The 18,998-nt window shown below is 35.4% G+C and overlaps 1 protein-coding gene across 2 annotated transcripts in view; it reads right to left on the bottom strand.

Annotated features, from left to right (window-relative positions):
* Positions 1 to 4,901: 4,901 nt before the first annotated feature.
* The window catches only part of Slc6a15 (solute carrier family 6 member 15), a 52,204-nt gene continuing 38,107 nt past the window's right edge, over positions 4,902 to 18,998 (bottom strand). For both annotated transcript variants that reach the window (XM_029482159.2, XM_021174754.2), the window contains exons 9-12: positions 15,153 to 15,345; positions 13,744 to 13,903; positions 7,464 to 7,626; positions 4,902 to 6,257 (exon numbers count right to left, since the gene is read on the bottom strand). In XM_029482159.2, coding sequence (XP_029338019.1) covers positions 5,886 to 6,257; positions 7,464 to 7,626; positions 13,744 to 13,903; positions 15,153 to 15,345 — 888 coding nt within the window. In that variant the 3' untranslated portion in view covers positions 4,902 to 5,885. The remainder of the gene's footprint in view (positions 6,258 to 7,463; positions 7,627 to 13,743; positions 13,904 to 15,152; positions 15,346 to 18,998) is intronic.

The following is an 18,998-nucleotide window of genomic DNA, read 5'->3' as shown; positions in this document are numbered from 1 at the left end:
TCAGATATTCAGACAGTCAAGAGTCAGCTTTGCTCTTTTATAACAACTTTTTTATAGGAATTAACTGTCACCCTATGCATATTATAATTACCTCCTCTGAAGACGGTGCAATAGGTGACTTCATATGCAAAACCTTCACCATGTTTCAGATCATGATAGTAGTAATAGCATCAAACAGAACTGTGGAGTGACCAACCATATTCAGTCAACAGGAAACAAACAGGTGTGAGGATAACATAAGAACACAGTCAAATCCCAGGGCAATATGGAACCACCAGAGACCAGTTATCCTACTACAACAAACCCTGGACATCCTAGTGACCCTAAGGCACAAGAAGATATTAAATCTACTCTTATAAAGGATAGAGGCCTTTAAAGATGACATGAATATATCCCTTTAGGAAATACAGGAAAATGGATAAATAGTATGAATAACACTGTTCAAGACCTGAAAGGGAAAATAGAAGCAATAAAGAAATCACAAACAGAAGTGATCTTGAAGTTAGAAAATCTAGGAGAGAAAACACAAGCTACAGATTTATGTATCATCACCAACAGAATACAGGAACTAAAAAGAATCTTGGGCGTAGAAAATACAATAAGACAAATCAATATATCAGTCAAAGAAAATGAAAAAAATCTAAAAAGTTCATGACATAACATACAGGAAATCTGGGATACTATGAAAAGACCAAACCTAAGAATAATAGGAATAGAAGAAGGAGACAATCCCAGCTCAAAGTCCCAGAAAACATCTTCAACAAAACCAAGGAAGAAATTTTTCCGAGCCTGAAGAAGAGATGGCTATAAAGGTATAAGAAGCTTACACAACATCAAACATATTAGACCAGAATAGAATATACTCCCACCTCAATCAAAACACTAAATACACAGAAAAGAAAAAAGAGTTTTAAAAGCAACAAGGGAAAATTGCCGAGTAACATAAAAAGGCAGACCTATCAGAATTACGCTCAATTTCTCATTTGAGATTCTAAAATCTAGAAGGGCCTATGCATAGGTCTTGTTCATAGACCATAAGAGACCACAGATGTCAGCCCAGACTACTATACCCAGCAAAAATTTCAGTCACCAGAGATGGAAACCCATCCCACAGGCACAAACAAATCCCTGACACTATTTATGATAACTCTGCTGTGCTTGCAAAGAGAATTCTAGCATAACAGTTCTCTGAGAGGGTCCACCTCATAGCCAATGGAAAGAGGTGAAAAGATTAACACCCAAACATTAGATGGAGCTTGGTGATTCTTACAAAATAGCTGGAAGAAGGACCTGAAGAGGACAGGGACTCCACAGGAAGACCAACAGAGTGAACTAACCTGGATACTTTGGAGCTCCAAGAGAATGAAACACCAACCAAAACATAAGCATAGGCTGGACTTAAGTCCCCAGCACGTATGTAGCAGATGTGCAGCTTGGTCTACAAGCAGGTCCCACAACAGGCTCAGGAACTGTCCACAAATTTTTTGCCTACCTGTCTGTTGATCCTTGGCCCTTAAATGGACTGCCCTGTCTGGCCTCAGTATAAGATGATGCGCCTAATCCCACTAGAGTTTAGTGAGGGGTTGACACCCAGAGAAGGCCTTTCTCTTCTCAAAAGAAATGTGGAATTGGTGAAGGACTTGGGTGAGAGGGTACTGGACTGATATTGGGTTGTAAACTGGATAAATAAATTTTCAAGATAGAGAATAAACATATCCTCTGATGTTAAGGTAAGCATTATATAAATGATTAGCTGTCTTCTAAAAATAAGTCATAGATTTGGTTTAATAGTGACTACACCTGGGTAAAGTAAATGAAGACTGGTAACTGCTATTGAGAAGAGCACATTGGTTGGCTGGGTTCTTCTTCTGGTTTTTCCTGAAGCAGTTCATGAAAAATGATTGAAATGACAAAAAGTGCCCACAAACTTTGAACAAGTGGGCTGCTGGGCTGAAATTAAGGAGGCAAAGTGATAGAAATATTGGATATATACCATTCAAATTTTGGTTTTTGTATATAGAAAGTTATAGGGATTTTGATTGAATTTAATATACACTGACTTGGATAGAATGATCATTTTCATAATATTTATTCTACGAATCCATGAACATGGGAGGACTTCTTATTTTTCTTGCACCTCTCTCAACTTCTTTTGAAATTTAAAGTTTTCATTGTAGAGATCTTTTGTCTCTCTGGTTAGGTTTATTTTGGGTATCTTACCTTCTTTGACACTGTTGTAAAAGGAAGTGTGCTTGTTTTCTCACCATGTTTGTCATTGGTGTATAAAAAAATGTGATTTTTTTTTTTTACTTTTCCTTGGAAATATTTTCCTTGGAAATATTTTTATCATGTATAATTAACATTTCTTCTCCCTCTATTCCTCAGTTTCTCCCCTCCCTTCTAATGTATATCTACCCCCCCCCATTCTGTCTCTCATTAGAAAACAAATGGACTTACAAGGGATGATAATAAAGTAAGTATAATATCATAAAATAGAAAAAATCTATCTCATCAGAAACATGAACAAAAGAAGGAAATAGCTGTATTTGAAATGGTCACAGGAAAGAGATATCAATACAGGCACCTAGTCTCTCACAAACTCGGAAATTGCACAAAAACATTAAACTGGAAGCCATAATGTATATGCAAAGGACCCGGAATAAAAAATACATATAATAAAAAGATAAAAGTACCTTTCTACATTTATTTTTGTATGTGTGTGAGTGTGTGTGTGTATGTGTGTGTGTGTGTGTGTGTGTGATAGCACACAAGTGGAGGTCTCTTCATCTACCCAGTATGGGTTCTTGGAATTAAGCTCATATTGTCAAGATAGGAGTCAACCAACTGAGACATCTCAACACAATTTTATCTTCCTGACCCTAAAACTGGATGAAACCTATGAAGTATATCACCACTTCCTAGTAGAAAAGTAAAGGAGCTTATATTTATATCCATTACATCTCCCTGCCACCCTCCCATTGCCAGTAATCTCGGGAGATACTAGAATGTATAGAAAGTGAAAAGATGATTGAAAAGGAACCCCACGATGTACTGTCCATGTCGTTATCCATGATGGAGTAGGACTTGCAGTAATGACCTTGTTACAGTATACTCATGTTTCAATAAGTAACCTCTCACCCTTGCAGTAGAAGCAAATCTAATAAATCATAAGCAAGTGCTATTGTAAAATACACAAATGTACAGTAACACAAATATATCTTCATGCAATTATGTTCCATAATCTAGTTGTATTGTAACCATGTCTTCTATATGGAGACCCTCAGCCCACCCTGAAACACATTTCCTCTCATCCTTCATGTTATCCTCAGCACCACAGTAAGGATCCTACCACTTTAAGTCTACTTTGTAGTTGCAAGGAGATGTCCCTTAGCTTTACCACTCCTCTAAATTTAGGTCAAATCTTGAAGAGGTAGTATAGAAAAACAATTAACTTCAAATTTTAGATCATAGAGAAGGCTATTTTAAATTATCTGTTGTTGCTATTGCTGTTACTGCTAATGTAATGCAGTCACTAAGAAAGGACAGATACATCTTATACTGGCAATAAGTAATGAGTAATTAAACGATTGTCCCTAGGTTTGAATTATCATGCTGCATTGACTCAGTGTGTATGACGCGTGAAGCCTATCTTTATAATTATTCATTTATTTAGAGGCAGGGTATCTATCTAGTACCATGCCCTTCTATCTCACGATCTAATTAAGTTTGAATTTGAAATACACAATATCCCTGCCTCATCTTCTGAGTACTGAGTTCACAGCTGAGAACTAGCATATCTTGCTCAGACTTTTATTTGACAGATGCTGAAATCAAGGCAAAGCTTACTTAAGGACAGCTAAAGAATTGATTGGATGGCAATACTAAAAAGGGGGACATTTGACTTGACTTTAATGTCTTGGCCAATGTCCCTCATGTTTGTGAGTAGAGGATAGAGCTATGTTTAGGAAGGATCCCAAACTACAAACATTACCAGAAGAGAAATGAAATCATATCCTCACAGAACTTCATCTGCTGCCACATCATGTGAAAGACTAAGGATATGGAAGCAACATACATGTCCACTAAAGCACTGAGACATATAAAGAGCAGTGGAACATTATTTAGCCTTAAAAAAAGGGAGATACTACCATCTGTGACAACACAGAAGAATCCAACAATGGCGTGAAACATTTCAGAAAGAGAAAGTCAAATATTACATTCTTTCCCTTACATATGTGTTTATTATTGTGCTATTTGTTTGTTTGTTTGGTTGGTTGGTTGTTTTTTGTAACCAATGTAGTTGGAAACTGAGAGGAGAACAAAAGGTTACCAGCATCACGGTAAGGGAGGAAACCGGAAGAAACAAACTTACAGTTATGTGTAACGAATGAATGTGGATGGCTAATCTAAATGATGGATATTAACACGGCTGGAAAAATATTATGACTCAGTGGTAGAGCACGTGTGTAGAATGCATAGTATGCTGGGTTTAATATCTGGTAAAGGAAAGGTACATAAGAAATCTAATTATAACTAATAACACTGTAATGTGTATTCAAAATTGTTTCATGCACATGAACATGTCCTGTTCTTTAGCTAATCACAGACATGAAAACCATTGAGACACTCAACTGCATACACAGTTTGCTAGAAGCTAGAAGCACTCTTCCATGTTATAAGACTATGTTAAAGCACACGGCAGTTATTACATTCTTGTTTATTTGTCTGGCAAGTGTTCTCCGCCCTGTGACTTTGTTAATCCGACTTGAAATGTGATGATTATTATAAACTGCTTAAGCCCTGGCTGAAACGCAAGACAATCCAGCTGAGAGGAGTTGTAAGAAGCATAATCCAGTTCAGGTGATCCAAGCAAAACTCAATGAGGGACACGAACTCCGTTCTTTAAACTTTGTTTATTTGTAGGTTAAAATGTAATGCCATACAGTTTTAACAATCACTTAAAAAAGAATTTGTATTTGCATAAAATGAAGCAAAACAGAAACATATGAAATCAAAATGCTATCTTGCTTCAAGTTTTCAAATCAGCACTTAAGAGTCCTGATAGGCATCTCTATGCATTGCAAGTATATTATATAAATATACTATAAGTGATCTCAAAACCACAATAAATATTAAGTAGATTTTTAGGCACACGGCATAAGAAAAATGCAGTCTGCATAATTCTTGAGATTATGGAGCCACTCCTTTCAATCATTTCCACACACCTATTTTACACAAATTATACAGCCAACCACATGGAACCCTCAGTCACATCTGGACCTAACCTTTTCCCCAGCATCAGTGCCTTCTTACTCTTTGATACTATTGCTCTATGCAGCTATCATATAAGAAAATACTTTGCAGTTTTCTCCAACTAAGTGCCTAGGAAGGTTTCAATGCTACCAAAATTAAGTACGGACTATCTACAGAACATACTCATGGGAATGTGCTGAGAGGCACCGGCTCACACAACTGTTCATGGTAATACTGGAACTTACGCTGAAGGCAAAAATATGAATTGTAAGATATACCAGGGAGTTTTTTAAAATTGCCAATGATATTAAATCCAGAAATTATTAGAAACTGAGGTAACACCTTTTTTTAAGAGATAGAAATACTTGAAAATATGCCAAAGTGCTTGTTTTTTTTTAAAAAAAATCCTGGCAAAATATGACCTCAGTCAATGTAAGCTTTGTCTGCCATCCTTTCTGAGCAAATGTAAACTGAAGATTGCTGTTCTTGAACTGTCTAAAACTGTTGGGATTAAAGATCATAGCCATGGACACCTGAGATCACCTTGTGATAAGTGAAGCCCAATGCTTCTCATAGTAGAACCAATGCTCACTGATAAACATTAACCAAACTCAACCCCTGCTTTCGTTCAGCTACAAGTCAGACTCTGGCATATCTGGCATGTCTGCCATCAAATACCCAATCCCATAGCGTCCATTGGGAGCGGTATCCAGTGTTGGGGAACCACTTTGTTTTCGATAAATATTTTTACCAAAACTTGGAGATGACATTTCACTCGGTATCTTTCCATGAATGAGGCTTGCGTCATCTCCTTCCAAGTTCACAGGTTCCTTCAGGACTCTTCCTCTCTTATAGGTCACGGAGGCCAAGTTACCAGAACTATCGTCTATGAGGTTGCAGCGACGAATGATGAACACCACTGGGACAGGAAGTATTGCCAGCACCATCAGAGAGAAACAGACAACCATCCCCCACATCGGGTAGCTCAGAAATTCTTCCGATGCCTGGGAAACCCGGGGAGAGAATAAATGTCAGCAGTCTTTCTAAGTGCTCTTATGAAGGAGTTACATTGGTCTTGGGTTAATATGTGAAATTTTGAAATTTGAAATTCTGACTGACAGTAAGTTATGGAAGTGACATTCAACAAATTCAATGATTATAAAGTCTAATCATTCAGAATATGGCTAGAATTCTGCATTGGCAATGTGATGCTTGATAGAACCTTAGAATAAGATAAAGAAAAGGGGAGTCAGGGAAAGAAAGACACACACAGAGCGAGAGAGAGGGGAGGGGGAGGAGGATGGGGGAGGGAGAAGAGGAAGAAATAGGAGGGAGAGAGGGGTGAGGGAGGGAGGGAGGGAGGGAGGATGGGAGGGAGGGAGGAAGGGAGGGAGAGAGTGATACAACTCCCCAACATGAATGCAACTGCATCTGTTAGCCTAGGAAAACCATCAAAAATTGAAAGGAACTCAGCAAACCTCTCAGTCACTGCTTTGGTATATTTCATCACGAAACAATAGATATTTGCTGTGTGTACCATACTTTCTTTCAAAAATCTGCAAAACTAGACTTTGAAGCACATCTGGCCCCACAGGTTTTGATAAGGATGACAGACTGGTCTGTGTTTCCATTGTGAATATTTTTTATTTTATAGGATTATTGAGCACTGAATAGTTAAAGTAAGCACACTGGTCTATAACAGCTAACACAGATCTCATGTTTGAGGCAATGTGAGCAGTTCTACCTCAAAACAGACCTTCCATAGTGACTGGTCATAGAAACCAATTGTAATAAATTCTTGATTCAGTTTATGTTTAAATTATGTCTTTATCACTAATATGTGTTTTAAGTGTTGGAGGTAGCTGAAATGTAATTAATTTTTAAAGAAAGATATTTCTGGAGGTTTTCTGTTTCCAGGAGAAAAAAGCTGTGCAATCACTGTTCTTCGGTGATAAGATGAAGAGATCTAGTCTAATAGTAAGTTAAAGACTGATCGTCTTATTTGTTAAAGAAGTTCACAGTGTATTGTAAGCATTGCAGCAGTGGGAGGTATATATTATAAATCTTAGCATCCCCAAACCAGAACAATAGAGTCAAAAGCAAAAACAAAATAAAACAAATCAATCTACAAAGCAAAGAAAGTAAAAACAAAATACAAAGTGGTGGCATATTTTCACTTTAAAATAAGCCTTTCTTATTTTGTGTTTTACCTTCTCCTTGATCCATGCATTATATCCGGGAGGACTTAATCCCATATTCACGATGCTAGCTATTAGCAACGTTAGTAGCATTAGAGGAGAAATGTATTTCCACATATAATAGTAATATTTGCTTGGAGCAAATCCTAACATGTCTGTGAGGTCTTCTATAAACCTGGTTAAAAAGAAAATATTTAATTATTCTTCCATCTTATTATACTATCTTAATTACTGGACGGAAATCTATATTTATACACTTTAGTGAGTTTTGTACTGATTACAGTTTCAAGGAATAGGGGGATAGCTCTGAGAACTAAGAGCCTACATTCAAGCATGTGAGCCCAAGTTCAGATTCCAGCAACCCCATACAAATCCAAGGCACATCTAAACCTCAGCGCTAGGGAAATAAAGACTAGCAAATCCCAGGGCCTTATTATCACCTGGTTCAGATGACATAGCAGGCCCGGAGATCAGAGAGAGATCCTTTCCAGAATAAATAATTAATAAGACGGATAGCAATAAAATAGGAGAACCCAGTGTTAACCACTGGCCTCCACAAACACAAGAACAGACACAACTTCAATATATGTATACATACAGCTATGCCCAGATTCATAATAAAAGATGATTTATACATTGAATATTCACTTATCAAAATAAAACAAGGCTATTATTTGGTTAACGTAGACATTCAGCCAATTATTGAAATATACTATGGAAGATTATTTTATAAATGAAAAATGGTCTGTTCTGTTAATCATCTTCATCATCATTTTACATAAACAGTAATGATTCCGTGATATCATCAAATAAAACCAATGGGTGTCTATATATTTTGGGAATTTTCACTTTTTTTTTTTTTAGTAGTGTCATTCCTGAAAGAATGTTCCCGTTTTGTAATTCATTGACGTATCTCTCAAGTTCAATCTTATTCTTCAAGTTCCTCCCCTATTTTTTGTGTTTCCAGGGATTGTCTCTTTATTTTGTCCTATAATTTCCCAGTGGCGCTTGTATGAGTCCATCTCCATTTTCTTCTTCACAAAGCTACCTATTTCCCTTACACTTCACAAGTTAGCCATAAAAGCAGAGTGGTGGTCACATTTACTTTTCAGGTTTTGTCTGGTTACTGTACCATCATTTATAGGGAAAAAGTCACTAGGTATACAGCACCAATACCCTAACAGCATACAACCACTGCAAAGTAGTCACCTTCCTTTATGCTTAGCAAAAGGGAATCTTGAGGCAACCAAGATGACTAAGTGGGTAAAGGCCCTGGCCACCAATGGCCTGAATTATGTTCCCAGAAACCACACAGTGGAAAGAGAGACCAAGTACTTGAAAGTGGTCCCCTGGCTCCCATGGGTGCACTGTAATATGTTTTACACTCACACGTGAATGAAAATGTAATGAAGTGATAAATACATAAATAAATGAAGTGAATCTCAACTGTCACCCACTAGCTCTTGTACTAATGTTTCTTGCAGACTTTCTAGAAATCTAAGTCCAGATCTTTGGTGAATTCTACAGTAAGATTATAAATATTTTACTTACTTTTTTTTGACAACTCTGATTATCAACAGTTGCTGCACTCAAATGTCAGTTTAGTCAAGTAAAAAATTAGTTCTTTACTTTATTATAAACATATCTTGTTTACAAATAATACATGAAAGAAGATCTGTTGACAAGCATATTTTCACTAGCATTGATTTTGCTTTATCAAAGTAAAGTTTTGCTTAGTAGAATGCTGTATATTTTTTCTAGTAATAAAAATTTAGAGATCTGATGTCAACTATTATATCTAATTATAAAGAACTCTGGGTGCCCTTTGAACAATCACATAATTACTTATTTCAGGTCAGTTTCATCAGTATAGCTTTTGTATTTGTTACGGTATATATATATTTTTTTGTATTTGTTACACTATATATATATATATATATATATATATATATAGAGAGAGAGAGAGAGAGAGAGAGATTATATACATCTAATATATAGATACATATTAGAGGAAGATATGTATATTATACATATGTAATATGTTTTTATACATTAGTACATTTGTTAGATATAGATATATATAATAGATATATGTATTAGAGAATGTTATATATATAAATAATATGGATATATAAGAGCAAGTTATATATCAGAACAAATAATATACATCTTATATATACCTATAGGTATGTGTGCATGTATATAAAGTCTTTTCTTAACTTCTCCTACATTCCCTTCTCTAAACCAATCATTATCTTTACTTAATTTTACTAAAAGTATAAAAATAAAAATTATTTTCTATTCTCATGCAACTAGCCACTGTGCTCTCTTTTATGTTCCCTTTATTTTGAGCCTCATTTATGACAGGTCTACATTTCATGCACAATTATAACCTGACTTCCCATACTCCTGTTCTTAAATCTACTTTTTTCTCTATCATAACTTTAAAATTTTAAATAATCCAAAACTCCATCCTTGTGATGCCTCCATCAATTCTAAACCTTCACTTGCATATCCTGTGAAATATTTTTACTTTTTCATTCTTTACCGTGTCTCAGACCCACATTTTCTTACTTTTGAAATGACTTACTTTCCATGAAACTTGAGTACATTTAAATAAAATTCATTTTCATGAATTATCAGGAGGGACAAATTAGGGCACCTCTACTTTAGCATTGTAATGGCTCAGACCTATGAGTTCTGGGTTCCTCCTCTTGCTAATCTCTTCTTTCTTCTTGTGCTGTTCCTGATGATATCTATCCTACTAAATTAATTATCTCCTCCTCATTTTCTCCTCAGAGTAGAGTTTACTTTGGAAGGGAACTCTGCTTTGTATGTTTCTGAGACTACTTCATTCCCTCACTCTCATCTTCCTGTTTGAGCTCTTTGCAGACCTTACAGCAAGGGATGAGGGTTGGAATCCGGGACACAGCATCCTTTGCTGTAATGAACTACAGAGATTAAAGAAAACGCCAGAAAAATGTCTGTACGTTCTGTACTGCCCTCCTACACATACAGGACACCACATAGGTCTTGAGGTTGACAGTGGCTTTTTCTCAACCTTTTATGAAGATTCATTCTTCTTGCTACAGGCTATGAGTCTTCCATTTCACTAATATAGACAATGAAAAACTAAAAACAAAAGAAAAATTCAAACAACAAAGAACTATGCTGCTATCATTTTCAGATTTTAGGATATTCTTTTACATTTGCATTCATATTTACTAATATTTGCTATGTTCTTATGCTTCAATATATTCTTTTTCTGTGCTAAACTATTTGGTATCTCAAAAGTTTGGATTTTAGGATACTTACTATTAATTTTCTACCATCTTTAAACTGTATTAATGGAGATTCAGGTAAAAGTACATGTGGTTAGTGAGCTCATGAAAGCACAGATCAGTGAAGATGAAGGAAAACTAATTAAATGAGAAAATTCTTGCATGGCAATTCTATTTCAGAACCTAAAATAAAATGTGACCTTTGAAAACAACATATGTTATTTCAAATGACAATCCTGCCATCTCTTAACACACATCTTTCTCTCTCTGAACTGCATTTATATTTCAAGAAATACTATATCTATCATGAAAGTACTGTTAAAATCATAAATGACATATGTAGAATATACTATTTCATGTTCAATAGGTATTCAACAAATGTAGCTCTTGTCAACATTACTTTTCCTTCTCTTGTTACTATTGTTTAGGAACACTGCTATTAAAACTGATATCCTCTAACAAGACTTTGGAAAAATAATAAATATTTAAATGCAAATCTAATTTGATAACCTATTGTTTGAGAGAGGAATCTCATAACAATATCAGATTCTAGCACAATGAAATTTAGGAATCAGTGGCTTTTGTTTTCTTTTCTTTTCTTTTTATTTTATTTTTTTAATTAAGTATTTTATTTATTTAGATTTCAAATGTTATCCCCTTTCCTGGTTTCCCCTTTGAAAACCCCCTAGCCCCTCTGCCCTCCTCCAGCTCACCAACCCACCCACTCCCACTTCCCTCTTCTGTCATTCCCCTACTCTGGGACATTGAGCCTTCACAGGACCAAGGGTTTCTCCTCCCATTGATGTCCAACAAGGCCATCCTCTGCTACATATATGCAGCTTGAGCCATGGTTCCCTCCATGTGTACTGGGCATATACTCAGAAGATGCTCCAACATGCAATAAGGACACATGATCCACTATGTTCATAGCAGCCTTATAATAGCCATATGCTGGAAAGAACCCAGATGTTCCTCATTGGAGGGACATTATTATATCTGTCTAAACATCCCTTGGGCTCAATACATCTGTCCCTACCTCCAACTGTTGTGAAAGGCTGCTCTTGTCTAAATAGTCTACAATAAATTGGCATCTGACAAGATACAGTATTATAAAATACATATTCTGTCTCTTAGCAATGGACATTTATATCTCCAACAGTATTCTCATGGCTTGGTAGGAATTTATCTAGGATTGAACCATATTTGATTCTCTAGATGGATGCTTTATTCATTCATCTGTTGAAAGACATCTTGACTATTTGCAGCTTTTGCTCATTGTGTGGAAAGCTGCTATGAACATTCATGGGCCAGATTTTTTAATCTGGAATATATTGTCAACCCCTTTTAGCAAATATCAAACTGTGTACCTGACATGTCATATGATAGCATATCTTCATTTTATCACGAGCTGGAAGAGTGTTTTCTGAAGTGTTTGCACTATTTTATAGCTCCATACACAATTAGTGAGCTTTCCTTTTAGTCTACATTCTCTGCAATGTTTTGTGCTGTAAATGAATAAGGATATCTCACCACTATCTTAATTTGAAGTTTTAGTATGTATGTAAGTTTGCATGGTGTGCATGTATGCATGTATGTTTACATATCTGTATGCATGTGTGTGTGTGTCCCCAGTGTTGACACTGTGTGTCTTCCTCAATCATGATATATTCAAACAGTGTCTTTCATTGAACTTTATCTTTTGGGCTAGCCAGCTATTCGAGATCTCCACCTCCCTTTGCTTTCTGAAGGGATTATGGGAAGGCCATTCCGCCCAACCACATTTTTCACATGGGTTCTAGGAATGTGGACTTTAGTCTTCATGCTAGCTGTAGCATTTAGTGCTTTGCTCAGTCGCCTCAGTCTCCATGCATTTCCATGACCCAGAATGTTTTTCAACTGCCATTGAAACATGGGGCTTTATTTACTTTTCATATTTCAATGGCTACTTTTGACACATGAAACATAATTATTAAATGAAATTTCCTATTCTTCATAGCTTGTAGCTTTGGGCAGTAATAAGTATGACATCCTAAGCTTTGTCAAAATACTCATTCAATACCAGTAATGCAATTTATATCACCTAAGAGGACTTGAGTCTTTATCCAATGTGCACTTTACATAAGACTCTCGTCACTCAGTCTGTATGTCAGGTAGAGACAAACATTTTTAACATTCAAAATGTCTTATATTGAATAAGTATTTCAAAGATTGCTTTTCCACAGATATGAGTTTGATATTTCATTTCATATTAAGTTCATTCTTCTTACATAAAAAGTGTGTTATTGAAATTTAGATATACAGAAAATTCAGTTAATTATATTTGAAGTTATTATGCAGCAGATTATATATGTATCTCAAAATAAACAGACCATTTTTCCAATTATGTTTGATACTATAAACCATTAACTTGCTCTGTGTCTCTGTGTCTGTTTCTGTGTGTGTGTGTGTGTGTGTGTGTATGTGCATGTGTGTGTATGTGTGTGTGTGTGTGCGTATGTGGGTGTGTATGTGTGTGTGGGTGTGTATGTGTGTGTCTATCTCCCTCTCCACTTCTCATAATAATTCAACAAAGCAACTAAGATATAAGCTTTAGACAGAAGTGGGAAATCTGTGAATCACACATCTGCTGCTAATCAGGTTCTAATTGAGGAATGTAACTCCTGTTTCTCTTATTTTCTCCCATATATGAAATGTGGTCAACAACAACAAACCAAAGAAACTTAAGGTTCTTGTAATATATGAAATACTTATCAAGTGTGGAAGTCACTCTTTGATAATAAGAATTAATCCAATGCTTGGAATTTTAGGCAACCTTACATTGTATTCAATTTTCAGCCCTCATGCACCAGGGGAGAACACCTCAGTAAATTCCCCTATCAACAAAAGCCTGTGAACTATTTGACTAGGTGAAGATTCATCTCTTTCCATTTCTCTTCCCTGTTAAATGAGATATTGATTGGACTTTTCAAAATAGAGCTGACAAATAACTACTGGAAATCAAGTATACTCACTTATCTATGCCATAAACAAAGCTCACAGCAATATTCTCCAAGATGACCACAATTAGCAGAGGCAATGTAGCAGAATAATCGTCAAACATTGTCACGAAGTAATTTCCAGAGCGCTGCACGAATATCAAGCCAATACAAAATGCCAGGAGGCAACAGATAACTAAAGAAAAGAAATTAAAATAACAATTAGCCTCCTCAAAGCCCAGTCTTTCTCTCATTATAAAATATTACAATCAAATAACATTTTTTTCAATTTTTATAATTTTTGAATACACTAGCTTCTCTGACTCTATGGAAAATTACATGTTGGGAGTTGAGTCACACATAGTTAACCTCTAATAAATTTAATAGTATATAATTCATATCTTTAATTCTAGGAAATAATGCCTACCAAGTGCAAATAAAAACTGAAGGAAAACCGTATAAAATTTTTTTAAATAAAATCCATAACCTATGTTTATTATTAATAGAAAAGTGACCTTCCAGACAGAATGTACGTTTATTAAGCTTCAGTAGTTTTCAAATTTCTATGCAATTTTGAATTAATAATGAGTGTAGTGTGGCTTGTAATGAGATTGCCAAACGTACATACTTCCATATTTGATTGAATATGATTATCAGTAAAGCATAACAGAGAGAAAATTCAATCAGAAAAAGCATCACCATCAATCCATATTTACATACTTATCTTGCTTAAACAGCTTGAATGTGCAAAGTAAAGCGATGGGTATAGGCCTGAATATTCTGATTATCCAAGCAACAACTAGGAAGAACTATTTAAAACTTGTTTCCTGCTTAACATCTAAGAAACAGACTCATAAACTAACACTGGCTGTTAATATAAAAACTTACAGATACATTTGTAACCATAAGACTTTTCCACACAACTTAAAGTCATCATCTTAGGCTTCTTGGCACTTAAGATAAATGGACAATGACTATATTACATGTCTCAATCCCCTTCTAGCATACATGAGTAAAATTAAAGCAACGTCTCTACTTCCTCTTTATGGATCCCAATGTGAGTTCTTAGCTGCTGGTCCACCTACTTGCTCCCTCAGTGTCTCTAACCCACTCAACGTGTCAAACCCAAATAAATTTTTTTCTTCTATAAGTTGCCTTGGACATGGTGTTTTATCAGAACAATCGACAAGTAATCAATATAGGACAGAAATACAAACTCCATTTTGAAGAAGATAGAAGTATAAATGTAACTTATATTAAGTGTATATTTTGTCCTTAAAAAAACTAATACACTGAAATAATTATAGCTACCATTATATTATTATAAATTATAATCTATTGTCATATAGATATTAATAACATCCAAGATAAACACAGTCTAATTGCAGTCTCTGATATCTCACACTTATAAATGGGCTACATGGAAGTCAAGAGTAATCTCTCACCAGTGAGTATTTCCTTCCTCACTTTGAAGGTATCCACAACAGGAGTGATGATCCCTTCAATCGTTCCAAACATGCTGCCAAGGCCGAGATTTATCAACATGAGGAAAAACATCACTGACCAGAAAGGAGATGCAGGGAAATGTGTCATGGCCTCTGTAAAGGCAATGAAAGCCAAGCCAGTGCCCTGCACAGCCTGAGGAACACAGAAGAGAGCAGCACTAACCAAGAGCAACATCAGGAGGTGCTTCTTCTCAGCAGGGAAGGTGGGGAAAACGCTATGTAATGGCTAGAGCTGCTGCAAAGAAATACACTAAGATATGCTTTATTCCTTAAGTTATGTGCTCATTGCCTGGACCCAAAGAGTAAAATACAGTTCAGCATTGCTGGACAAAATGTACAACTATATAACATTGCTCATTATTTCAAATGTCTTGGAATAACATAGTGCATTATTAAGTATGTGGGATATTAAATTTTGTTAGGACTTATGCATATAAATATTGATTTGCTGTAATAAAAAACAAACAAAATATATGTATATATATGTGTGTGTGTGCATGTATGTATGTTTGTATGCAAATATTTCTGGCCTATGGGGTAGCTTAGTTAATTAGAATAAAGAAAACAGATAATGTGAAGAATAAAAGGTGGATGTGAAGGAATGCAAAGAATAAAAGGAATTCCCGGACTATAGAATGCAAATTTTCAACCATAAAAAAAAATCTATTTCAGAGAAAAACAACAACAAGGAACACATTTTTTGTCCCTTTGTTTGCCTGTGTTTTGCTTATCTGTTTGTTTGGTTTGGAGTTTGCTTTCTAATTAGAAAGAAATGAAAGAACATGGGGTTGGGTGGGTGGGAAGTGGGTAACAGCTGGAAGGGGATCAAGGAGGAAAAGCTGTGATTAGAATGCACTGTATGAAAATGCATCCTTTCCTCCTACTGGGATGCCTTCTCCAGCCTGGATAGGAGGGCTTTTGCCTTGTCTCATTCTATCTTGTTTTATCCTGTTTGGTTGTAGTCTCTTGGAGGCTGGCTGTTTTCTAAAGAGGAAATCTGAAGGGGAGTGAATCTGAGGGGAGAGGTGAGGTGATTAGAGAGAGGGTGATGGGAGAGGTGGAGGGAGGGAAAACTGTGGTCAAGATATATTGTATGAGAGAATATGTATTCAGCAAAAAATATTTTAGAATTAAAAAAACACATATGTCAATAAAATATCCATTTTATATGCATCTTATCTAAATCTATCATGCCTATATTCTAACATTTAGAAAGACTTGGGGTTAATGTGATAACTTTCATAATCACTGAAACTGTTAGAGGGAAGAGTTAGGAGAAACACACCAATTATGGGTATACACTAAGACTTTCTAAATAGGACTCCATTTGCACACCAAATGATGCCAACATCTGAAAACATAGATATCATGAAGTTAAATTTCTATATAAGAAAATAAAAAATCAAGTGATTAGATAAGCTACAAATGAGAGACAGCTAGCTATGCAAAATAACAGATGGTTAATATCCATAATATACAAAGACCATTAGCTACTAAATGACAAGAGTGAAATACCCCAAGAAATAAAAGGGTAATTAAATAAATACATTTCTTAAAAGATGTAGTGCAAATAAATATATTCAAAGGGCTCAGCTTCATTAGCCATCTAAGAAATGAAAATTAAGACTAGATTGCGATGCCTTCTGACTCGTCAGAATATCAGTCATTAAGAAATCACAAAAAAGACTGGTAAGACTATGGAGAAAGGATTAAATCCACCATCAGTAGGAACGAAACTACTTGAATCTGCATGCAAATCACTAAGAATGTTTCCCCCAAAATGAAACAGATATGCAGTAAAGTCAGCTGTACTGTTCTTGGTATTCACTCATAGAGCTCCAAGTCAACATATCACATGCATACTTGCATATTAGTTGTTGAAGAACTATTGACAACAGCTTAGTTATGGAACCAACCTAAGTATCCATCAATAGTGGAATGGCAGATAAGATACCCTATCTATACATGATAGGATTGTTTTAGCCATAAAGTGCTGTCACACCTTTTAATCACACAAAGCAGATTAATTAGTTTTAGGAATGTTTACTCCTATTCATGAACCGTGTGTGTGTGTGTGTGTGTGTGTATGCATACATATATACATATATGTGTGTGTATAATTAGAGAAAAAAGTAGCCATTTATTGATTGCATCTTTGAATCTTATTCCTTAGTAGTTAACACTCTTTGCATATTTGTGAGTTATAATTACTTTTTTCTGTAGCACATACACATATCACCATATCACCATATATATAATATATATATATGAATTTTCATGTACATGAAAGAATAAGCAACATGGCCAGAGGGGAAAAAAAAGAGCAAGAAGACCTATGCAAAGGATTATGTATTGGAGGAATAAAACTCTCCAACAAAAATGTTCTTATGTACTGTGTACAATTAATATCCGTTCATGGGGAAAAAATAAAATCTTAATGAAAGAAAAATGAAACCATGGGTCAGTGAGGGGAATGTTTGCTACACAAATATGAAGATTTCAATACAGATCCTCAGTACCCTTGTAAAAGTCAGGCCTTCTGCCATGTGTCTATAGAACTGCAGCACCGGGGTCAGGGTTTGGTGGCACACACAGACAAGAAAAGCAGATCTCCAAAAGATGGCCTAGTCGGCCATCACTGCAAAGAGAGGCCCATTGGACTTGCAAACTTTATATGCCCCAGTACAGGGGAATCCCAGGACCAAAAAGGGGGAGTGGGTGGGTAGGGGATTGGGAGGGGTGGGTATGGGGGACTTTGGGGATAGCATTGAAAATGTAAACGAGGAAAATACCTAATAAAAAAAATAAATTAAAAAATAATAAAATATATAAAAAAAAGAAAGAAATTAGAAAGTGCTCATATGAGCAATTTAAAAGTACATCAGAAAGTTCTAGAAAAAAAAAGAAGAAAAAAAAAAAGAAAGAAAAGCAGATCTCTGTGGATCACAGTGTCAAGTTTCAGACACATTGAGAGACCCAGTCTCAGGCCACAAAGAAGGAAATGATGAATAATCACATCTGACATATTGGGACCTCTCTACACATGCATAGAAGAGATAATGCCCTCACACACATACCCTACCCTACACACACACAGTGACACATCTTATTAAAAATGTAGAACTCTAAGCCAGATGACTGTGTTATTTCACTAATTCAGCACATGTCAGGTTTTTTGCTTAATTATGAAAACCTAGAAATTATATTTTTTTTATAATTCAAAGTTATCAAATTTACTTACGCCTTTAAATTTAGTATGGAATCTCTATATTGTACTCGAGGAATAGTAAACTGTCCTACTCAAAACGACTAATGGCTAATTTTTGTCTTCCTATTTGGCAATGTCAGCCAAAAGTAGCAACCAACAGAAGAACATTAGTTGATTTTCCATAATTCCTTATTGATTAAAATAAATTATACTCTAAGAAAAAGATATAATCAGAATTTCTTTAACTGAACTGTCAAAAATAAACAAAATTATCATTCATTCGTCAAAATCCTGAGAACCAAAATTCAAATTCAGCACTAATTTTTAATAGCAAAATCTGTATCAGATTAGTCTTCATTCTGGAGTGGATATTAACTTATTTATGCTAAGACTGCACAGTAGTGTGACTATATCAATGAGACTGTTTTATAAAATAAAGAAAATCTTTGTAAGTAAACACACTCTATGAGATGCAGAGTTAACTGAGAATTTAGAAACTGTATCCCCAGGCCTTTTGCTATCCCCTTTCCTGAAGAAGGCTTCAGATGAAGCACACTTTAACTAACTGATAATTTTTT

The sequence above is a fragment of the Mus caroli genome, unplaced genomic scaffold (assembly GCF_978045245.1).
Source record: "Mus caroli unplaced genomic scaffold, Mus_caroli_1 scaffold_9, whole genome shotgun sequence".
In the NCBI taxonomy this organism is placed as follows: domain Eukaryota; kingdom Metazoa; phylum Chordata; class Mammalia; order Rodentia; family Muridae; genus Mus; species Mus caroli.
The sequence above is the reverse complement of the archived record's forward strand: the minus strand, read 5'-3'. Positions and strand labels throughout refer to the sequence as shown.